Source organism: Rhipicephalus sanguineus, chromosome 11 (assembly GCF_013339695.2).
Source record: "Rhipicephalus sanguineus isolate Rsan-2018 chromosome 11, BIME_Rsan_1.4, whole genome shotgun sequence".
In the NCBI taxonomy this organism is placed as follows: domain Eukaryota; kingdom Metazoa; phylum Arthropoda; class Arachnida; order Ixodida; family Ixodidae; genus Rhipicephalus; species Rhipicephalus sanguineus.
Genome location: NC_051186.1, coordinates 123,513,548 through 123,538,460, shown reverse-complemented (window position 1 = coordinate 123,538,460; position 24,913 = coordinate 123,513,548). Strand labels below are relative to the sequence as shown.

Sequence of the window (24,913 nt, the reverse complement as noted above, 5' to 3'; positions counted from 1 at the left end):
GTTAAGCAGCTGGCGTCTTTTCGTTTTGCTTTAGAAACATCTGGCGTCTTTTCGTTTTGCTTTTAGAAAACATCTGGCGTCTTTCGTTGGTTTATTTCGTCAATCAACGGCGTTTTGAACAAAATTTTTATTGTTTAATCACGCACAGGAGAAATATCACCAGGCACTACCTTGGAGGTAAACAATGGCTGCTAATGGGAATGAGAGACAGAAGAAGTCAGCTTTTAGCTAACACTTACACTTCTACTTCTACTAACGTTTCCTACTGGAACATGCCAATGGCTGCTAATGGGGAATGAGAGACAGAAGAATTCGGCTTTTAGTTAACGCGCACGCTGCGAATTTTTTATTGTTCAACAACGCACAGGAGAAATCTCCCACCGGCACCACCTTGGAGGTCAAGATCTGGTACTAGCGTTACGACTGGTTACGCACTACGAGGGACGAACGGGTGCCGCTTTAAGGAGCTTCGCACCTAAAAAATTCTGGAGTGGAAGCTCTCGCAACGCCTTGCCATCAAAAGTGAAGACAGCTTTTGCCCACCAAAGAGCTCGGAACGCTTTTCTGGTGGTGCCTGCTTAGCATCAAATGACTGACCTTTCATAGTGAGCACTACGTTAACTATAAAATAAAATATCCTTGTTGCCGACGAAAGTAACCCGTCGAGAGGAGTATTGGCGATTGAACTCCATTAAAATTTGCATTGACTTTGAGGCTTGTTTACAAAAACTAGTTACACAAAGACACGCTTGGAGCAGTATCTGACCTCTAAAAGTTGCCATATTAAACTCGTTTGGCGTGCGATGAAAACGCCGCCTTCTTTCGCCAAACGCCGATGGTTTATCGTGCCCCTACTAAGGTGGCGGGCGCAGCCGCCATCTTTTCGTGGGCATGGCTTCACTCTTGCGCAATAATCGCCACTCTAGCAATTTCTTTTTAACCTCGAACTAGAGGGAGGGCACGACGCGAGTTGCGTTTCCCTCTAGTCCGGTTGTGGCGTTCAATATGGATAGTGACCTTAGCCCACGTGCCTTAGCCGAAGTTCTGCGTCCAATCAGCGATGCTCTTCTCGCTGTAACACCACTTTCTCTGATTACGCTCTCGCCATTAACTACTAGAGCTACCGCAAAGGTCTGTTTAATCGTTCATCATGGACGCTAGCGGTCGGGATGGAGATGTGCCAACAAGAGTCAACGTGGGTGCATCCACGTTAACGGCGTTGTAGCTGCCAAACACCAACATACATTGTGCAAGCCCTCTGATATCAATGTACAGAAAACATTCAACCACTTCTGTAAGGACCCGTTTTACTTTTTATACCGATTCCTATGATGGAGGAATCAACCTTTTTTTAGGGGCGAAGCTCCTTAAGGCGGCACCCGTTCGTCCCCGTCGTAGTGCGTAACCAGTCTTAAAGCTAGTACCAGATCTTGACCTCCAAGGTGGTGCCGGTGGGAGATTTCTCCTGTGCGTTGTTGAACAATAAAAAATTCGCAGCGTGCGCGTTAACTAAAAGCCGAATTCTTCTGTCTCTCATTCCCCATTAGCAGCCATTGGCATGTTCCAGTAGGAAACGTTAGTAGAAGTAGAAGTGTAAGTGTTAGCTAAAAGCCGACTTCTTCTGTCTCTCATTCCCATTAGCAGCCATTGTTTACCTCCAAGGTAGTGCCTGGTGAGATTTCTCCTGTGCGTGATTAAACAATAAAAATTTTGTTCAAAACGCCGTTGATTGACGAAATAAACCAACGAAAGACGCCAGATGTTTTCTAAAAGCAAAACGAAAAGACGCCAGATGTTTCTAAAGCAAAACGAAAAGACGCCAGCTGCTTAACGAAAGACGCCAGATGTTTTCTAAAGCAATGGTTTTCTAAACAATGAAAATTCACAGCGTACATGTAAAATTAAAGTGAGCTGCAAGTCGTCATAACTCCCATCGAACCTTTAGTTTAAACGCGCCCGATCTCACGTCGGTGATGATGTACTGGGCAGAATTCACGGAAGGTTCACGGTTTACCGATGAACCTCCGCAGCTTCGCCCACTCATCATCATTCACTCCGTGGATATGCTGTGATTTTTTTAATTACGTAGTAACGGGTGGCAGCGTGTCATGTGGACATAGACGACACCTCATGTGCGGCACAGGTCCGACTTATAGTTTCTTTGTCGTCTCAGAAGCGTACCTACAGCCCGGTCTCCTAAACTAGCAATAGTTTTCCTAAAGGACCCCCTCACGTACTTATCAAGCTGGAGTGGAAGGTGGTGGTGGTGAAAACATTTATTAACAGAATTTCTGCGGAGAAGCTCCGGGTATGCGGAGGTTCTTGACTTGCGGTGGGGTGGGGGGGGGGTCTCAGTTTAGGGCTCCGCTCGCAGCAGCCGCTCTACGGGCCCGGTCAGTTAGACTCAGCTGATCATCCAGGTTCTCGCTGGCCAGCAGCTGTTCCCATCGCTCCGCTGTGGGATTTTGTATCGGGGGTAAGGCTGTAATGGCCTGGCATGCCCACGTAACGTGGTACAGGGTAGCTTTTGCTGGGCACCATGGGCAGTGAGAATAGTATGCAGTAGGATGCATTTTACTGAGGGTGTGCAAATTTGGAAACGTGCCGGTTTGAATTTGCCTCCAGCTGACCGATTCTTCTTTATTTAATGCTCGATGTGGCAGGGAGTAATTTTGCCTGAGTCCTCTGTAATGGTTTAGGATGGCCGAGTAGTCGCAAGGGACGGGAACGGGCTCCTCAGAAGCGGAGTTGAAAGGTGCTCGGCTCGCATACCCTCGAGCTACCCTATCAGCTGCCTGGTTTCCCTCCAGCCCCATGTGACCCGGGGTCCATATATATGATCCGATGCCAAATCCGGGGAGTGTGTGTACTGGAATGCTCGCCAGTGTCTGTAGCGTTCAGGAGGATATTGAGGGCGGGTTGGCTGATGCGGCCTTTAATATAGTTGCGGCAAGCCGCTTGAGAGTCGGTCAGAACAGTAAGCGATCGTTGATGTCTGTAACCGAGGGCGAGAGCGAGCGCGATGGCCGTTTCTTCATCCTCAGTGATGTTGTGGCACCGCACGGAAGCACTGGTACGTTCTTTGAATGTGTGGTCCACGACTGTGGCTACTGCCTTGGTGTTCGCGAGATCGTAGTTGGCGGCGTCAACATAGTACGTGGTGTTCTTGTGCCCATGCTCTCGTTTGAGGGCTTCCACTCTGGCTTCCCGGCGGCCTTGATGCAATCGTGGATCCATGTTACGGGTGATGGGGGCGACTTTATATGTGGTACAAAGGTGGTCGGGAATGGATTTGCGGCGAGCAACGTCCTGAAGCTGGCTGATATAGCCGAGGCGTAGGAGCAGGTCGCGGCCTGTTGGTGTTAGCGTAAGCCGCTGCAGCTGCGTGGTTAGTTGAGCTTCGCAAAGTTCTGAATAGGTGTTGTGGAGACCCAATGCGAGGAGCTTGCTTGTGGGAGTGCTCGGTGGTAGCTTCAGTGCCGCCTTGTAGGCCTTGCGGAGCATTGCGCCTACTTGGTCCTGTTCGCTTTTGGTTAGCCGTTGGTAAGGCAAACTGTATGTCACCCTACTTACAACGAGGCTACGTACGAGTTTCAGAGTGTCCTCCTCACGCATGCCGTGGCGACGAGTGGCGACCCGCGATATCATTGTGGCCACCTGTAGCGTGGTGGTACGAAGGAGGGCAAGTTTGTGATTGACATGGCGGTTTGACTGTATCCACATACCCAATATACGAATGATGGTTTTCTCTGGGACTTGTTGGCCAGCAACGACGACTCGGAGGCGGTAGCCTGGGTCATTCTGCGCTGGAGTGGAAGCTCTCGCAACGCCTTGCCAGCAAAAGTGAAGCCAGCTTCTGCCCACCAAAGAGTGCGGGAACATGCTCTTTTCTGGTGGTGCCTACTTAGAGATCAAATGACTTTGATTTGTTAGTGTAAATACTACGTTAATTATAAAATAAAAGATCGTTGTTGCCGACAAAAGTAACCCGTCGAGAGGAGTATTGGCGATTGATCTCCAATAAAATTTGCCATGACTTTGAGGCTTATTTATGAAAACCAGTAATACCAAGACACATTTGTAGCAGTATCTGACCCGTAAAAGTTGCGATATTAAACTCGTCTAGCGTGCGAGAAAAACGCCCCCTTTCCTTTGCCAAACGCCGATGGTATATAGTGCCCCTACTAAGGTGGCGGGCCCAGCCGCCATCTTTTGGTGGGCACGGCTTCACTCTTGCGCAATAATCACCACTCGAGCAGCTTGGTACTTACAATATAAGTTCCCAACTGCGACTGTATGGCTGTGTGCTTAATAAAGTTCAAGCTTCAAAAAGTTTCGGGAAAATCTTACAATGTCACTTCGGGTGAGCTACAGTTTGTGTCTACACGAGCACGGAGTAGAAAATGCAGACACTTCAATATTTCAACAAATATTTAACGAAAACAGTGGTGCTCTTATAACATCCCAGATAGTAATCACAAGCCGTCAATAGCCAGCGTTGCTAGCACACGAGTAAATGCGGTAAATGAGATATGTAAGCTTTTGTCGTCGTCGACGAAATCGTCGCCATCATACCCCGTCAGTGAAGGCACTGCCACACAAAAAAAATTGTGCGGGAACTACCGACCACAATTATCAATACATGCCAACGACAGCGAATAGCCGAACGCTTCAAGAAAGATATTTGCTCTATTAAGAGAATGGTGCCCGAGGAGACACACAGTTGTTTAGGTGTATGTATTTAGGCTGCTTTTGTTGTTTCGCCGCGTTATTCATTAGAAAACGGAATAAATTACTGGCGCTTCAATGGCTGTAGAACTTAGTGGGGTATATGGTGTGATGTTGGATTCCGTGAGCTTTCCAACACTTTTACAAGCACAAGTAATCTTATTGTACACGCTGGTTAGGGGCAGCTACACACAGCTCAACCATAACATACATATATAGAGTGAGTAGTACTTTAAATCTCACCTTTTGTTCCAAACAGATAATTACAGTCGTTTACTAAAGGGCCCCTGAACCATCGAGAGGCTGAAATTTAGTTGTGGCGTTGCAGTTGTGCACGCGTCTACAGCGAACGCTAGCGTGGTTACACGCGTTTTCTCATTTCGCTCTTTCCTTCGCTACGCTCCGTTCGTCGACTCGTCTGTGCGCTTCTCCGAATGCCCTTCCTCGGCGTCCGAGGTGGTGTTGGGTGAAAACGCAAGGAGCGCGCGCGTCTGCTCGCAAAAAACAGGTTCTTGTTCACCCACTGCACGGTGTAGGAAATACACCGTTCTTACACCGCGCCCACTCACAGTGTCTGTTGCTCGCGACGTCACCTAATCGGACAGGTGACGTCACGACGGCCATTTCGGATAGCGGAAAGGCACGCAGAGGAGCACGCGAGCGTGTGTTGTTGGTTTACGGCCCCCTTAAGGGAATGCCTAATTACCTCCCAAATCGCTCCCGTTTTCTTCTAAACCTGCATTCGGCCTATTAAGGCGAAACCCCTAGATGCCTCATCAAAGGCCAAAAATGAGCGTTGGCGTCAACACGAGTGATGCAAAAAATCATCACACGATGACGTCACAGGTCGACAAAATTTTTGACATCATCATGACGTCACATACCGAGACGTCATATGGTGACATCATTACATAACATCGTCGCTTGGTCAAAGCTGGGCCTATCCCGGAGGCAGTGCAATAGAACGTAAGGTGCATAAAACATCCAATGCGTCCGATCCTCGAGGCAGTGCTAAACCACGTTGCGTGCAGAATGCTTTCGTGGGGAAGGGGGCGGGGATCAATGCAACCGATGGGGAAAAGAAGAAGATGGATTTCGCCTTCGAGTTGTCTTAGGCAAATGCGTAAGGGACCGTGTGACTTTCGCCGCCAGAATAGATGAGAAGCATTGTCGAGGAACCGCCTAGAGCTTTCGCATTGGCAGAGTACACACTACTCCATATGGTCTCCGTTCTTTTTATAAACGCCCGAATACATAAACACAAGCCTGTTCATGTCACAGATACATTTTGGGAGATCCATTTTCCCCGGAAACCGGCAAATGTACGAACATTTCTAACCGAATTCAGCTTATCGTCATGACTAGAACGTGCAGCCGACGACTCTACTCGCATCGCGGTAGTTGCATGCGTGAGCTTCAAGAACAGTTCCACATGCGCCCGCGTGCATTATAAATTAAACATAACTGCGTTTCATACATAGCGCGCAACGCTGTGGAAGCTACGCAAGTGGTTCGGTCAATAATATTCATAACTCTGCGTGTTTCGAGATTTGTCTTACGTGGTTTCATTTAAGTGCTCATGCGAGCTAGCTACGAGCCTGTGCGTGAGGCGCTCCACGACGGATTGTGAATAAATAAAACCGGAAATGGAAAACAGCAATACTCACAGGGTCCCTTATGTATTCACCATAGACGATTTGAAGGAGAAAGCCAGTCTTTTTTTGTCTTCTCAGTTAATGTATTCATCCAACTCCCCCACCTCCGAAAGCTTCCTGCACCTCACCTGGTTTTTTGCACTGCTTCCGGAATCGGCCCATCTTTAACAAAGCGACGATGTCATGTGATGACGTGATCATGTGACGTCACTTCATGATGACGTCATATGGCGATAAATTGCCTGATCATTATTTTTTGCGTCATTCGTGTTGACGCCGCCGACGATGGCGGCCAATGTCAGCGTTTGCGCCTTAAACTCACTAAATGATCGATAACGATGCATCAACAACCGTGCAACAGAATATGTTTATTTGTGAGGCGCAAACAATTTTTTTATTACCACTAATGATCAATGAATAATCATTCACGTCCTGGCTGGTAAGGACATCGAACAATATTTGTGGTGCGAACGCGTCTGTAGCGCCACCGACATCGACGGGATGGCACAGTGAAGAAAGAAGAGGTCGGACGTGACCTCGTGCGGCGCGGTAGCAAGGCTGGCGCGAGGGGCGCAGAAAAATAAAGAAAAAGTTGGTTGGTTTTAGGCTTCGGCGCTAGACGGACGTGTCGAGTCGTTTTCTTATGTGTGCTCCACAAATTGGTGACCCGGACGTTTGGATCAAGTAGCAACTTGTGCCTGATCATAACGTGCAACACGAAACAAAAAAATCACAGCATATCCACGGAGTGAATGATGATGAGTGGGCGAAGCTGCGGAGGTTCATCGGTAAACCGTGAATCTTCCGTGAATTCTGCCCAGTACATCATCACCGACGTGAGATCGGGCGCGTTTATACTAAAGGTTCGATGAGTTATGACGACTTGCAGCTCACTTTAATTTTACATGTACGCTGTGAATTTTCATTGTTTAGAAAACCATTGCTTTAGAAAACACCTTGCGTCTTTCGTTAAGCAGCTGGCGTCTTTTTCGTTTTGCTTTAGAAACATCTGGCGTTCTTTCGTTTTGTTTTTACAAAACATCTGGCGTCTTTCGTTGGTTTATTTCATCAATCAACGGCGTTTTGAACAAAATTTTTATTGTTTAATCACGCACAGGAGAAATCTCACCAGGCACTACCTTGGAGGTAAACAATGGCTGCTAATGGGAATGAGAGACAGAAGAAGTCGGCTTTTAGCTAACACTTACACTTCTACAGAGACAGAAGAATTCGGCTTTTAGTTAACGCGCACGCTGCGAATTTTTTATTGTTCAACAACGCACAGGAGAAATCTCCCACCGGCACCACCTTGGAGGTCAAAGGGTAAGACTTGTTACTCACTACTACGAGCACGACGAGGGACGAACGGGTGCCGCCTTAAGGAGCTTCGCCCTTAAAAGACGTGGAGCCATGTCAACCACCGGCAACGAACGCCAGCAAGCCTCGACCAACTCGGCCAACGCCGAGACCTCTTCAACCGCTGCGGTTATTTCGAACGCCATCCGACTGCCAGAGTTCTGGGAACAGAACCCCTCGGCGTGGTTCATCCAAGCAGAGGCCCGTTTTGAACTGTCGCGGATTACGTCCCAGACTCGCAAGTACCTCCTCGTGGTCGACGCGCTTCCAGCGGCCGTCATCGACGAGATTTCCGACCTCCTCCATTCGTTCGCGCACGACCTGCCAGAGTCGCCTTACGACGTAATTAAGGCTGCTATACTGTACCGCACGGCTATGTCGGAACGCACACGGTTGCAACAGCTACTCTCAATCGAACAACTCGGCAATCAACGGCCAAGGCAGCTACTGCATCGATTCCTTAATCTGCTAGGCCCACGCGTTTCCACTACGGGCAGCACCTTCGTCCGTGAGCTATTCCTTCAGCGCTTGCCCACCCAAGTCCAGATGGTGCTGGCAACTGCTTCAACCCAGAATTTGTCAGAGCTCGCTACATTGGCTGACAAGGTTATGGAAGTTGCCAATCCATTTCCAGTGGTTGCAGCTGCTATTCCGGCTTCTGCATCGCACGCCGTCAGCCCTTCACTAACAAAGCGGTCCGAGCCAGAATCACCATCATTTCCCGTCGCTGAGTTATGCGACAGACTGGAGAAGCTTCTGGTTGCCACTACTCGTAGGAGCGTTTCTCCTCCTTCACGTCGACGTCGCCGTTCTCCATCTTATCGACGCTTCCCATCCATCGAGAGCCAGCGCAACAGTGAATCACAGCAGTCTGACATCTGCTGGTACCACCGCCGTTTTGGCGCTCGCGCGCGTCACTGCCTCCTCCCTTGCACCTGGTCGGAAAACTGTCCGGCCGACCGCTAGCGGCGACAAGCGGTCACGGGCCTACCCCATGTCGCCTCTTCTATGTCAACGACAAGGTCACTGGGCAACGCTTCCTAATTGACACAGGCGCACAGGTCAGCATTCTCCCTGCTACACGAATGGATCGCACCGCTACTCCCATGCTGTACTTGCAAGCTGTGAATGGAACGCGGATTCCAGTATTTCGACAACGGTCGCTCACCCTCAAACTGGGACTACGAAGACCGTTCCGCTGGCTGTTCATGGTCGCCGACGTTCCTTCTGCCATTATCGGTGCTGATTTCCTCACCGACCATGACCTCATTGTCGACGTCAAGCGACAACGTCTCCTAGACGCGACAGCTTACCTCTCGGTGAAAGGCATTGCTGCGCCTGGAACCACAAATTTAGCCCTCTCTTGTGCTACGGTTTCCAATGAACCCTTCGCGGCTTTGCTACGAGAATTCCCTGACATCACCGCACCGCCTAATTGGAAAAAACCAGTGTGCCACGACGTACGTCATCACATCGCTACTGTCGGACCTCCTGCTTTCTTCCGGCCACGTCGACTTGCTCCGGACAAACTCAAGGTTGCACGTGCAGAATTTGAACATATGCTGGAATTGGGAATTATTCGCCCGTCCGCAAGTAACTGGGCAGCTCCACTCCACATGGTGCCCAAGAAATCGGGTGACTGGAGGCCATGCGGAGACTACCGATCTCTGAACACTAAGACAATTCCGGATCGGTATCCGTTACCCAACATACAGGATTTCACTGCCGCTCTGCACGGCGCCAACATCTTTTCGAAGATTGACCTTGTCCGCGCCTACCACCAAATTCCCATGGCCGAATCAGACATACCCAAGACGGCTATTACAACACCATTCGGACTCTTCGAGTTTTTGCGAATGCCGTTCGGTCTCAGGAATGCCGCTCAGTCCTTTCAACGTTTCATCGACACAGTCACGCGTGGTCTACCCTTTGTTTTCGCCTACGTCGACGACTTGTTGGTTGTCAGCAAATCTGTGGAAGAGCATTTACAACACCTTCGTTGTCTGCTACAACGACTATCTGACCACGGCATCGTCATCAACGCCTCAAAAAGCGAGTTTGGTGTCACTAGCTTAGTCTTTCTCGGACATCATCTGGACACCAGTGGCATCCGCCCACTTTCATCAAAAATCGAAGCAGTCCAGAGCTTCCCTAGGCCCACAACGATCACGAAGCTGCGGCAATTCCTCGGCATGGTTAACTTTTACCGCCGCTTTATCAAGAACTGTGCCGATATACTGGCGCCTTTGGACCGTCTGCTTACCAGCAAGAACAAGACGTCCTTACTACCTTGGGACTCCACTGCTGAAGACACCTTTATCAAGATCAAGGGCGCGCTCGCCAACGCTGCCTTTCTTGCCCACCCCAACCCCACGGCATGTCTAGCCATCATGAGTGACGCGTCTAGCACAGCCGTGGGAGCGGTTCTCCAGCAGCGTGTTGACAACTCATGGCAACCATTAGCATTTTTCTCCAAGAAACTCAGCCCAACACAAGCTCGTTACAGCACCTTCGGTCGAGAGTAACTTGGAATTTACCTCGCCATCCGACACTTTCGCCATATCGTCGAAGGTCGACCATTTACAATTTTCACGGACCACAAGCCGTTGACATACGCGCTTTGCAGAGAGTCGCCGACGCACACGCCACGAGAAATCCGCCATCTCTTGTATATATCTGAATTCTCCACCGACATCCGACACGTCAGCGGCGACCAGAACATACCTGCTGACACACTCAGCCGCGTGGACGCCGTGACATCACCTGCAACTCCTGCGCCACTCGATGTGCCGACGCTCGCAGCACACCAAGCTAATGATCCCGAGCTCATACAACTGCGCTCATCTAAAACAGCACTGCGATTGCACGATATCCTGCTTGATGGCGCCAATCTCGTCTGTGACACTTCTACAGGCACACCCAGACCATTTGTCCCTCGCACGTTACGCAAGCAGCTTTTCGACACGCTGCACCAGCTCGCTCACCCCGGCGTTCGTGCTTCGCAACGCCTCGTTTCATCGCGTTACGTATGGCCACGGATGAACGCAGACGTACGCGACTGGGTACGTGCATGTACACCCTGCCAACGTGCCAAAGTCCACAGGTACCCTGTTCCCCACACACGCCAGTTTCTCCAGCCTGACCCTCGTTTCGATATTGTCCACATCGACATAGTTGGATCACTACCACCGTGTGACGGATTTCGTTGCCTGCTCACAGCTGTCGACAGATTTACTCGATGGCCAGAAGCGACCCCGCTTCCAGACAGCTCTGCTGCAACCGTCGCAGCAGCATTCGTCATAACATGGGTTGCCCGCTTCGGATGCCCTACCAAGATCGTGACTGACAGAGGACAGCAATTCGAGTCTGCCCTCTTTCACGAGCTCCTACGCTTGCTTGGCACGCATCGTCTTCGCACGGCTGCCTACCACCCCCAGACCAATGGCCTCGTAGAACGCTTCCATCGACAGCTCAAGGCAGCACTGATGGCCCATGGCACGCCATCGCAATTGGTTCAACGTCTGCCACTGGTACTTCTGGGTATCCGCTGCGCCTTGAAATCGGACTTCGGGTGCTCGAGCGCGGAGCTCGTCTACGGCACTCCGCTCCGTCTGCCCTGCGACTTCTTCTCCCCAGAACCACCCTCGGCAGCTCTGTCTACTCACGAATACGTACACCTTCTTAGGGACCTCTTCCGGTATCTTAAACCCTGTCCGACACGTCCTCCTCCAGACCGCGCACCATACATTACATCCGACCTGACCAATGCAACCCACGTTTTCGTGCGCTTTGGACCTATTCGGCCTGCTCTCCACCCACACTACCTCGGGCCCTTTCCGGTACTGGAGAAACGCGAGTCGACATATGTCGTAGATGTTCATGGCAAACCTGACACCATCGCACTGGAGCGCCTGAAGCCAGCCTACTGTGAGACGACTCCCACAGTCGCCTGGTTCAATCCAGTTCCACATGTCTCCGTTCCCGTCGCTGCGGACACTACTTCAATCCGCAGAGTTTCCTGGCAGTGCTGATTTCGTTCGCAGACCATGCTGCTCTCTAGGGGAAGGAGCTATGTAGCGCCACCGACATCGACGGGATGGCACAGTGAAGAAAGAAGAGGTCGGACGTGACCTCGTGCGGCGCGGTAGCAAGGCTGGCGCGAGGGGCGCAGAAAGATAAAGAAAAAGTTGGTTGGTTTTAGGCTTCGGCGCTAGACGGACGTGTCGAGTCGTTTTCTTATGTGTGCTCCACACGTCCACTGCATGTTTCACTGTATCCTACATATAATTGCGTCCGGTGTATGAAACGGAATATAAGCACTTCTGCTCCTCTTGCGGATATTACCTGAGAGCGTCGGTCAGAATAATCAATCCATCGCTAATTTTACCTGCTTAAGCATACAGTCCTCAGCTTTAGTTTGGTCATGTGTGTTTCAGAAGCATGGGCGGTTAATTGTGCAGATTTACAAAAGCTTAGTAACATTTGGACGCTTTTCGAGTATTTATAATTGCCAACACTTACCTGGAATCCGTACCAAAAGCGAAGAATAACTCGCTAAAATGTTTCTACGTGCGTGACTAAAGTAAAACATGGGATATTAATATGGACTATGTGCAGAAACACCGACACTCACGTCACCAACTCCCTTGACGAAGAGTAACGATACGATGAGCAACAGTGATGCCATGCAAATCCACGTCAAGTGAAACTCTGAGAATGCTGCGAAGAGAAAAAAATTCAGAGTACGTCGATATATAGCTTCCGTATCAAGCGATGCTCCCAAAGATATCATTTATTAAAAAAGAAACGCTTGCATAGCACAGGAAATGTAATTTTCATTCCGACGGCTCCACTCCTACTGAAGTGTTCCATGTGCTACTCCAAGAGGTTGCTAATGGAATCCATATACTTACCGTATGTTTGACATATATTTCCGTAAGAATCTTACAGAAAGACATGGAAATACTGGAGTGGCATGCAGAGCCGTTCAGTGGGGACAATTTGATTCTTCTTTATTTGACTTCATCAACGTTTTGTTTATAGGCGTTGCTTGTGGCGGAGAAGAAAAGCCTTGGGAAGTAACCCGCTGATTTTCAACATTTCTCTCTCTCTGTTCAGCCAAATATTTGAAATAAACATTCTTCGAAGCTACACAAAAGATCCTAGGATGTGCCCTTTTAATTTTATGAACCTTCATTTCCCCTGAAAACGGAAAAAGAAACTTTCGTAACTCTGAGACAACTTAAACGCACGCTTTTCGCTTCGGTTTTCGGGACCGATGAATGACCGGAAGTTCCTTGGGCTACGACACTTGCTGCTGTTATCGCAATCTCGAAACCGCCTCCGTAAAGCGACAGGTCACATTGCGGTGATCACAGAATTTGCTGCTTAAGTAATGCACTTATGTGAACGTGTTAATAACCTATAATAGGCTACCACCTAAAGACAAATACAAGCTCCACCCCCCAGTACGGCGGCGTCCCTGTCATTCATCAGCGCAAAAGCGTCGTTCCAGGTGGTTTCCGTTCTAACCATAGGTACTTTTTCGCCACTAATGTAAATACTACGAATATTATGAATTAAAAGTTCGTCGTCCACATGACAGAGCAGTGAAGTCATAATCTTCGCTGAAATTTGCCAGGAAGTTAAAGTTTTCGACCGAAAACTAGCGACACGGGCATGTGCGTGTATGGGAAAGCGACCTACTTGAAATGCGGAGACGTGTTTGACGTCATGTAAATAAGCAATTGCAATTGGATGGGGCGTTTATGCAAATATATATGGGTGGCAAGGCGACGGCTGTGGGCAGAGCTTACATTTCTTTTCTTGTAACTGAATATAAGTTGTGTATACTTACAGGACTCCGCGTACGATGCAGACCCCGCCAGGATTATGAAGATGCTTTGTATCTGCACAAAAGACAATTCAAGTCAACGCCATCCTTAACCAAACACTTATCGCTGTTCTAATAATGCTTGCGGTTTGCTTCAAAACAACGCAATCGCATCTGCTACCTTATTAGGCTCCAGTATGGAGGTGACTCTGGCAGAGATAACTGTAACAACGATAAATAAGACAACGAGCGTTTTGCTCGCATTACTAAATTACCCTTACACAATAACAAAAGCAACACTCTTGCCACGAGAAGACGCATGGTAATCCAGAAAATGCACAATATATACATACATAATTAGACAAATAAATAAATCAACAACCAAATGAATGAATAAAATACACGTGGTGACGCCTTCTTTGAGGTTCTGGCATTAACTCACTTGACATCACAGATATTACGGTGTGCACTTCATAATTCTTAGATCATTCTTCTTCAATAAACATGAATGACATCGCGTTCCAAGTGAAAAGGGACAAGCTTCGTGAGATCTGATTAAGCCAGCGTGACAAAAATACGATAAACAACACACCTAAATCCATGACGTCATGCTCGAATTCAGGCGCTGGTGTTTCGGCGCAAAATTTAAAGTAGGAGACTTTAACCTTCGCTTCTCTTGAAATAAAGAAGCCATGATCGTGAAAATAACGACAACAGGTTTCTCAAACAATACTTTATCAGTCTAAAGTGATGCAGCGTTTCACTTTAGTGTCGCTTCAACATCAACCTAGGTCATTTGAGTAAAATCATGATGATGATGATAATAATAATAACAGTAACAACAATCAATCAATCAAATCAATCAAACGTTTATTTAACGTGCCCCGGAACAACCATAAGGTCTTTGTACTGGCGCACGAAAACAAAAAACAAAACAAACAAACAAAGGCCAACATTCATAATAAAATATCAGGGATAAAAAATGTTATAAAATTGCACATATACAGCTATGCGCAGAAAAAAAAAGGTCAACAGTGTACGAGGCTATGTAAGTACAGTGCAAAGCTCGGAGCAGAACAATGGCTGGGAGCTGTGAAAAACATCTAGCTCCAAAAAGTAAGCATTGTAAAGACGCTGTATCCTGCCAATGGTCGAATGTTCACAGAGGCAGGCAGTTACATGAAAAGGTCTATTCTCTCTGGTCAGCTTGCGTGGAATTCGGAAATTAAGACAGTTGAGCAGTACAGGGCAGGATATGATACCATGCACAAGCCTGTAGAGAAATAACAGATCAGCGCGATTTCGTCGGCAGCAAAGTGATGGCAATGATAATAATCCAGCAGCGTTAGAACGATATCCAGAGTCATTTCTAGCGAAACGATGGTTGTAAATGCTTAGGAATTTTTTCTGGACTCGCTCAATGGCGTTGCTGCTGGAATTAGGAATGCCATTCCAGATCACAGATGCATACTCATGTTGAGGAAGACATAGCGCGGTGTACAATTTTCGGAAGGCCATAGGAGAACGGAATTCTCTAGACATTCTGCAAACACAGCCTAGGGTGCGAAGACCCCGCAAAGCAACACGCTTAGCGTGAGCAGAAAAGTGTAAGGTGCTATCAAAAAGAACACCTAGATCATTGATTTCACATACCTTACACAACGACACAGAATTGACAGAATATAAAAATGGCACACTAGATGTTTTTCGAGTGAAACTCATTACCTTGGTTTTTGAAATATTTAGGGAGAGGTTATTGCTCCTGCACCATTCAGAAAAAGAACACAAATCAGATTGCAGCAAGCGACAATCGAGAACTGAATGAATTTCCTTAAATATCTTTATGTCATCGGCATACAAAAGGAAAGAAGAATTCCGAATGACAGAAGAAACATCATTAACATAAATTAAAAAGAGGAGTGGGCCCAGTACCGACCCTTGAGGAGCCCCACTAGTAGCTTTGTACAAAGAGGACGTTTGGCCATTAACGGCAACATAACATGATCTATCAAGGAGATAGCTATGGATGAGATTCACAATTGAAGAATCAACATCAGAGTATGCAAGCTTATCCACAAGCAGCGAATGGCTGACAACGTCAAAACCTTTGCTGAGGTCACAGTAAATAGCGTCAACCTGTCCTCTCTGCGAAATAGGCGTGGAGACTTGCATCATGAAACTGGCAAGATTAGTGACAGTTGAGCGGCCAGCTAGAAACCCATGCTGATTCACAATCAATGATTTTTTTACATCAAAAGACAATATTTTGTGAAGAGCAAGCTCAAAGGTTTTGGATGCGGCACAAAGAAGGGAAATAGGGCGGTAGTTCGAGACGTCACTTTTACAGCCAGACTTAAATACTGGGAAAACACGGGCAGTTTTCCACATGCTAGGAAAAGTTGAAGTATGCAGACACTTATTAAATATGCTAGTCAATACTGGTACAAGTATACTGCTTAGGCTTTTAGTATGGCAGAGGGGATGCCATCTGGGCCAGCTGAAAAGGATGGTTTCAGGCGCTTCATGCATTCTGAAATGGAATCTTCATCTAGCGACACAGCATCAGCTGTGCCAACTGCCTTAACCTGTCGACCGTTACTAGCTACAGAGGCTGGAGACTTATAGACAGATGAAAAAGGCACGGCAAAACAGTCAGCAACGGCTTGAACGTCTACTCCATTTGGGTCCAGTATCCTGAAGGACTCGCCACTTTTGCTCGACCGTTTGCGCACATACTTCCAAAACTCAGCCGGCCTGTCAGACGCGCTTTTTTCTAAAAATGAAATATATAGACTGTGATCCCGTTTATAAAGGCGTTTACAAAGAGTACGAAAACGACAGAATTCTTCCTTCAAATGAGTTGATGCAGGACGTGTATACTTCCTGTGTGCACGATCTTTATGTTTCAGTGCACTTATAAGTTCTGATGAGAACCAGGAGGGATATTTACAATGATGAGGTGTATACTGGGGAATGAACTTGCGCATGCTGGTCAAGATAAGCTCCGTAAACTGATCGACTTGATCATCAACATTGGGTTTGTCAGTTACCAGTGACCAATCTGTGGTGGACAAGTCATGGTACAAGCCAACGTAGTCACCTCGCTTGAAGGCAAATCTGGGCGTTTTGTCGATTTTTCTGGGAAAGCTTGGTTTTTCTGGTGAAATACAGAGGGTTAGTTTGAGTGGTGGGTGAAATTTGTCAGGACGAACAAGAGAGATGTGAGAGAGTGATACTTCGATAGGTTGATTATTAGAAATACACAGATCTAAGACGTCACCACAGGAATTGGCAATACTATTGCGCTGCTGTAGGGAATTAAAAGCGAGAAAATCTAACAATACGCTGCATTTGTTCTTTAAAAAATGATGATAATGAGAAAATTTAAGTGTGGTCCAGTCAATTCCTGGTGTGTTAAAGTCGCCAAGTACAAGAATTTTGTGCTTCTTATGTGAAATTATCACATTTTTAATAGAAGAGACGATCTGATTAAAAGCAATTGGTGAAACGCTAGGCGATACATAGAAACATCCAATCAACAATTTTTCACAGTGCTCAAGACTAATTTCGATCCAAATTGATTCAGAAATTGTTTCTATGTCCTTGCGTCTAACAGATCTTAGAGAACTGTCTATAGCCATCAATACACCACCACCTTTTTGTTTAGTTGCACAGAAGTCCCGATCACTGCGGTAGGTGGTGTAGTTCGACGGAAGATAGTCACAGGAAGGAATTTCACTGCACAGCCACGTTTCAGAAATCGCGATAAGGTCAAAAGAAGACGAAACAACATTAGCAAAGAATTCGCGCGTCTTAGTGCGAAGACCACGAGCGTTCTGATAAAATATATCCAAATTACACGGCACCGTTGCTTACGGGTGCGCACTCTGAGGGATGGAGCATGTCGTCGTGGAGAATCCCACGGAATGGTTTGAAAATGCAACCGCACGGCCACATTGACGGGTCATTCAGACGTTTCGATGTATCTTCGTCAACTGTAACGCAGAACGAGGAGTAAGAAGGATATTTTGTTTTGAGCCGCCGGCAGGAAATGGCAGAAAGGTCAACAGACTCAATGTGTTTCTTGAGGTCAGCAGATGTAGTGTCAGGGCTCAACTTGGACACAAATATAGCACACTGCCGCTGGGGTCGTTGGGGGATTTGAGCCACTAACAAAGCGGACGAGTCCATGGCTCCAGTAGATACATGTGTTTTTCTTTTCGTTTCCTTTCTTGCACTCACTGTGACATTGGCCGAAGAGGTTTCCGTACGATCCACAACGCGGAGCTTCAAATCACGCTGAAAACCTGGTGGTGGGGTAAAAGATGGGAGCGTTTCGGTGTTATGAGTCGTATCAGAGGTCGCAGGGGTGTCGGAGTTCACGGAAGACTTTGCCGTTGGAGACGTTGGAGATGTTGGAGAATTTGCAGCCGTTGGAGACTTTGCAGCCGTTGGAGACTTTGCAGGACGTTCCCCTAGCTTGGGGGTGACGCAGCGTGTCAGCTCATCGCGCAGAAAACGAACCTCACCACGAAGGGAGGCGACGATACGGACCTGCTGCTCAGCCACTCGGGAATGTTCCTTTCGCAGGCGCTCATTGTCCTCCCGCAGCTGTGAGACCTCGTCACTCAGGAACTAAATCCCTTCCAGCGCGTCGAGGAGCAGGCGGCGAAGGCCGGCTACCTCCTCACCCAGGTCACCCGAAGGGGCGAGAGGTGGACCGGTTGGGGAACCACGTGGCGGCAGGGAACACGCCGCCGTCGCGCATACCTCGGTCTCGTCGTTAGGCCTGTCACCATGCTGGGCAGAATCGCACAAATTGCACGAAAATGTACGCGATCCGGACTTCAAGAGCTGCAGTTGGTCATCCGGCCAAGTCACACACTTCGCGTGCACACGTTTTTCGCAGATTTCGCAGCGGAAAAAATGCTGCTTACCGAAAAAATAATCATAACTGGTGTTTTATGTGCCAGAACCACGATATGGTTATGAGGCACGCCGTGGTGAAGGGCTCGGGATAATCTCGAGCACATAGGATTCTTCAGCCTGCACTGACATCTCACAGTATTTGGGTCTCTAATTTTTCACGTCCATCTAGCGTAGCAGGTACTGTATAACGCACACCCAGTGGCATTAAAACACGCTGGATTGCGTTCATTGCATGTAGCTCGTCATTCAACTCCTAACTCTCACGTACACGAGTTTCCTCGTCGAAACGTGGGTTCCAGCGGCAATCCTCGTTTGATCACCTCACAATCACTTCTTCCGCGATCCGGCGTAAATTCTACGAAAGTTTAAGTCGGAAGCAAAAGGAGCTACAGTTTTCTTCGAGCAATCCGACTGCTGTCCTGAAACACTTAGACGTTATGCGTATCGCATAGGAGCGCGCACAGAGTGAGGGGGGCGTAAAGGCCCCCCCCCCCCAATACCTCGTCTATGCAGTGTTATTATCATAAGGGCTTTAGTTGGAGGGGTTTGGCAAGAAGCGGCGGGGAGCGCTGCGGTAACACTTCGCCCCCCCCCCCCCCCTATTGAGAAACCCTGCGCACACATATGTGTAATCGCATGGCAATCCTCCTGTACGCAAAGTATATAGTATAACACATTACTAATATAGCATCGCCAGGAGCACACACTAATGGCTCCGCGTCGCCAAACCCGCCCCAGCATGTCCATGGCGGGAAATACGCACGCAGAGTCTCATACGGCAAACGCTGGCACATATCAGGAACTCGTTTTCATCAGGAAAAAGAATATGGCTCACGAGAACAAGGAAGGGAGGGGAGAAGAAGAGGGATCTCGTCATCGAGCATTGTTTGTGTAACAACATAGGAATCTTCCGAACATGACAGTAAATAGATATATTTTTTATGAGCTGTAAAGGTTTTAATTGTTTTCCCTTCTGCGTGGCTTGCGAAACGCTCCCAACTTTCACTCATGTTGCGAAGCCCCAACGGCAACGCCATCCACTGATCGGCATTCCAGCAGGAACATGTGTTGCATCTATTTCCAAAACAAATAGCGTTTATCAATATATCAGCTCGAGAGTCAGGGGCAAATATTTAGCGATCTTGTACATTTCGGAAAGATAAATAGGAAGAACTCAAACGTGCTTACAGCGTGACATAAGATTCCTGCAAAGAGCGGAAGATGCCTTTCATTGCACATAACATCGTAACTCAATTCCAGTGCAAATTTAGGAACCCTGGCTCTTCGAATGAAAATAAATATTGTCTAACACTAGTCAAAGGCCAACACATAATATGCCACCTCTCAAACGTCACACCATTAAAGGCGTTAGAAAACAGCTCCTTCACGAAACAGGAACAAAAAAAAGGACATCTCCAACTTACCACCGACACCACTCCGATGAAGATGTTACCCGTCCGGAGCTCAAAATAACACAAAAATTTCTTCATGCTTATCTGGCGTTAGCGCTTCTCTGGTTCCTCTTAGTCTTTGTACGCGTCCCAACCGGCCGAAGATTTACGTAATTAGCTCTCGATGCGCCTCAAGCGCCGTCAACAGTCCGTTGTGCCAACAGTCAGACACCACCGACACGTGCATCACTGCCGGCTCGACATCCCGGAAGTGACGTCATCGTCGCGGACGAGCTTATCACTCGCTGGCGCACGTGTGACGTTCCCGGATGAGCAGGAAAGAGTTCAAGAAAAAAGAGAAAAAAGGAGTAAGAAAGGCAAGTACGAGGATCGAGGACAGCATTTGTAAGTCGATCGCTCGAAATGCCACAGATGGCAAATAAGTGTTTTCGCTATTGTCACGATGTTCATGCGTTGACACAGACAGACCCCTGCTGTTGTTAAAATGTATAAACAATGACTACTATTGTGAATGGGATAGTACAGTAAAACCTCGGTGATACGAATCTCGGGGGGTTACCAAAAATATTCGTATCACCCAAATTCCTATCACCAGAAAACATGAAAAAATTAGTATGCGACAGAAGAAAGTTGGCATACGTTTTGATTTAGTGTTTCTCAGGGCTGCAGCGACGTCACGAACCGCCCTCAATGATTGCCAGTAAAGTTTTTAGACGTCAGCGATCATACTTGTACTCGTAAATATAGGGTGCGTGCGCGCGTGTGTAATTAATGAACCAGATGTGTTGTGCCCTGTGACAGCTAGTAGCCCCTTCCTAATCTTACTACGCTTTTCTGCATGACAACAAAATACTGCGGCGGAAGTGGCTCCAAACGCCCTTTGCACACGATAGATAGAGGCCAAGCTTCTTCGCCAAGACCGTCCGCTTCGTCTCTTGGGGTCTTCGTCCACCTTTAATGGGACTTCATGACGGACCCGTAGCCCAAGTTTCAGTCTTGTTTCATAGAACGTCGGATTGCGTTGACATGGCTTGCATCGACGTGGTAGGCACGTGTTAACACAGTACAAAGACGCTGCTGCCTCGAGCACAGGAGCACGCGTCGACGCGTCGGGAAAAAAAGCGCGACGTCAACGTCATCTGTAATCTAAACACGAAGGCGCCTAAAGGCCTCCAAGATTCTCGCGCACTATCTTGGAAGCAACGACGCACCGTTGATGGTCGCGCAGCGCGCATGCCCACGCCCGCGCGTGAGTGCCGGGTCTTCCGCCACAGCGTTGGCAGCACCTGTTCGTACCTGTGCGCTAGCGCACGTTCGTATCAAACGTCGCGGTGTGCAAATCGCTTCGCAGCAACCGTACTCCAACACATTACAGGCTAATGGGCCTTGGCCGGGACCGCAGAAAAATTCGTGTCACCCCGAAATTCGTACGAGCCGCGATCGTATCACCGAGGTTTTACTGTATATTTGAAATGGTGCGGTACCGCAAATACATGCCGCGTTTATAGAACCGTTTATCTACACAGAGCGTGATTACAACAATAATGCAAGTCACGATGGCGAACAGCATTACGCGAAATAACAAAAGCAGCTCAGTGACAAACGGTGACCATTTCGCCCTCTTTTTTCTTCTTTATCTTATCTTTGAACCCCATATCTTTAAGGTGAAATGGTGCGAACATGTCGTATGGCTAGCTGTTCCGTGTTTTATAGCGGGGACATGTCACGTGACTAGCGCTCGTGTCATCACATCCTTGGTCTGCGTCCTCGTCTTTTTATTGCGCCGTAAGCTGATCGAAAAATGAACTATAACCAACTAGCCCAAATTTCCCTTCTATTACACCACGTTGCGTGATTTCAGTCGCGTGACAAACTGTTACGTGATTTTTAGTCACGTGACTAGATGTTGCGGGATGTTACGTGATTTTTGGTCACGCGAGTAGTTACATGATGTTGCATGATTCTAGTCACGTGGCTGGTTACGCGATGTTACGTAATTTTAGTTACGTGAATGTTACGTCGTTTTTAGTCACGTGACTGGGCGTGACGTGATTTTAGTCAAGTGACTAGATGTTATGTGATCTTTGTCACGTGACTCGTTGTGCATTCCTTTTTTTTTTTTTTGAAATCCGGTCCATGTTGGTATTCATTGGAAGGTTTAGTGCTGCTTTGGTAGCCATGCCGATTAGTGCATTGATTTTATCTTTGTCCGTATAGGATAGAATCAGGGAAGGAGGCGCGTAATGACATTAAATTGCCGTGAAGTCAATATTTTCCTCGTGCGTACAATACTTCGTGTGGACTTTAGACGTTGCCGTAGATATATGTGTTTTATTCCATTTTTTATTGCAATATAGACTTGCCCTTAAGGCACAATATTTTGTTTTTATGTGTATGTGTGGGTGCTACGTGTCCGTACTGTTCTATTCCAGTGATGCAAGCAGATGCATACCATCTTATATGGACAGGCCAAGGGTTACAGTCAGAACGCTCCCGTCACCTCCTACAAGCCGGCCTTCGCTACAGTGACACAACCAGTTATGACCGCTGGATACATGACAACAGATTGACGCTGCTTCACTTTATACACAACACCGGCCTAACGACGCACATTTATTGCGTGTTTTATTCCACCACCAAGAAATATTTTGATCAGGCCTTCATAGCAACTCTTCTCATTTTACGCTTGTTTTTATCGCCGGTACAATTCATTCATATGTTTCAGATATAATCACTAATTCTGCTAGCGTGTGTGTGTATAGACTATTTGGTAAGACACTCGATTCGGAGAGTGGAACCCCAGGTTCGCAAATCCAGTTCCGCCAAGAAAACTTAGTCCGTTCCACGCATTCCCTTCGCTACAGCGGTTCTTCTGACGTGACAGATGGAGGGACGGCCATACAGTTTCCTCGTCGAGTAAGTACAGAAGTGCTTACGCGCTTAACAAAGGTGAACGATCTTTATTATAATAGTAGGACCTGTACCATGTTGAGTGTTGTATGCAGCAGTGCCTGAAAAGTGAGCGTTAATGACGCAGACAACCAGCTGTAAATCATATATTTAAGAACAGTTTCATCATCAAAATCATCATCATCATCATCATCATCAGCCTGACTGCGCCCACTGCAGGGCAAAGGCCTCTGCCATGTTCCGCCAATCAAACTGGTCCTGTGATTGCTGAGGCCCCGTTATACCCGCGAACTTCTTAATCTCGTCTGCACACCTAACTTTCTGTCTCACCCTCGTGCGTTTGCCTTCTCTTTGAATCCAGTCAGTTATTCTCAATGACCAACGGTTATCTTGCCTACGCGCTACATGCCCTGCCCACGCGCATTTCTTCCTCTTAATTTCGAATAAAAAAAGCCCTTAAAGAGTAACACCCGTTTGTACCCTGACCCACTCTGCTCTCTTCTTGTCCCTTAAGATTACGCCCATAATTTTCCTTTACATTGCTCGCTGCGTCGTCCTCAATCTGAGTTGAGACCTCTTTGTAAGCCTCCAGGTTTCTGCTCCACAGGTAAGCACCGGTGAGATGCAGCTGTTATATACTTTCCGCTTGAACGATAGAACAGTTTAACAGCATTTAAAGAGAGGTCGGAATGATTTCGAGCACTACGTAGTCGCCCATCGGAGACTGCATGAAGCCATCCCTACATTCTCTCATAGAAAAGGTTGAAACAAGAGGTAAATCGCTTAGAACATAGGGTAATCTGCTATGGCATAGCTTCGTGCAGCTGCGTGTTTAGAAAAAAAAAATTTAGGGGCCCTTTCTTTATCGAGAAAATGGGGGCGAGCGAATCCAGGCATGCGCGTGCCTGACGTACTAGTTTCATTTTTTTTTATTTATTTATTTCTATCGCATTGCGCAGTGCTTCCTCCTAACTGTTTCCTTACTCTACGCTGGGAATCGGACCTTCACTAACGTGCTTAGCATCGCAACCCTTCAGTGCAAGCATAACGAAGGTCATGGCTCATATCCAGGCGACAGTGAAATGTGGCAACGTGACATGACAAGTCACGTGGATAAAAGATCACATTGCCACATCATAAATGGCTGATCGCCGACAAGCCCACGATCGCGACAGCATCAATTATTGGAAAACGGGGCATACGAATACGCCGGGCTTTTCGCGTACGACGCCACCGAAATCTGTGAGTTATAACAAGCTTGGCTTGAAAACTACAGGGGCCGAATTCACAAAACTCACTTACGAGCAAATTGTCGCGTAAGAGAAATTTTGTCGCGTAAGTCGATTCACGAAGCGAAAAAAACGTCGTAAGAGGCCATCGTTATCACATCGGCCGCTGCGGTAAAGCGCGCTGTGACTGTCCAGGAACATGTCAGCGATGGTGATGCAGTTGCTATATTTGGTGACGTCACTGAAAAAGGCTCGTAAGTGGATTCACGAAGCAAAAAAATTGCGCGGAAACAGCGTGGCTACGAGAAAATCCCAAGAGTGGTCCGGACCACTCTTACGAACAATATGGCTGTTTAGAACATGCAACTGCGGCGGGTATCTGGGTGCCGTGGCTAATTTTGAGCTAATTCACGGCCATTTAAGGCTTCTTGATGATTGCTGGTACGTTTTATTTATTTCGGCGCTTTGAGTTTCGTGTGTTGTTTCGCTTGTACGCTATGGACTGTATTGGCACTCGTAGTCGTCCAATAAACTGGGAGTCGCAGTAATTAAAGAAGCCTATTGGGTGTCAATGGCGAAACATTATGCATGCAAAGACTTGTGGTTGGATTAAAACCAAAGGTCTACATGAATGGTCGATGAAGTCCAAAGCGGCGCGGTATTTGGTCAACATTTTTTTTGTTATGTTGTTGTGTTGCGTCCGACTTCCTCCAATGAGACGTCCAACTTATCATGATGTACGCAGCATTGGTCTAAACCACCACCAAAGAGGTTCAGAGGAGCACATCAGCTGCACGCTATTGGAAATAAAATTGAGCGGAGCATTTCAGTTAGCTGTTATTAAAGCCTATTATATGATTC

The 24,913-nt window shown here is 47.6% G+C and overlaps 1 protein-coding gene across 1 annotated transcript in view; it reads right to left on the bottom strand.

Moving 5' to 3' along the window:
• The window catches only part of LOC119375658 (uncharacterized), a 34,589-nt gene extending 14,435 nt beyond the window's left edge, over positions 1 to 20,154 (bottom strand). Inside the window, exons 1-3 of the mRNA XM_037645893.2 lie at positions 19,926 to 20,154; positions 13,597 to 13,648; positions 12,373 to 12,458 (exon numbers count right to left, since the gene is read on the bottom strand). Of these exons, the coding sequence (XP_037501821.1) occupies positions 12,373 to 12,458; positions 13,597 to 13,648; positions 19,926 to 19,991 (204 nt within the window). The 5' untranslated portion in view covers positions 19,992 to 20,154. The remainder of the gene's footprint in view (positions 1 to 12,372; positions 12,459 to 13,596; positions 13,649 to 19,925) is intronic.
• Positions 20,155 to 24,913: the final 4,759 nt, after the last annotated feature.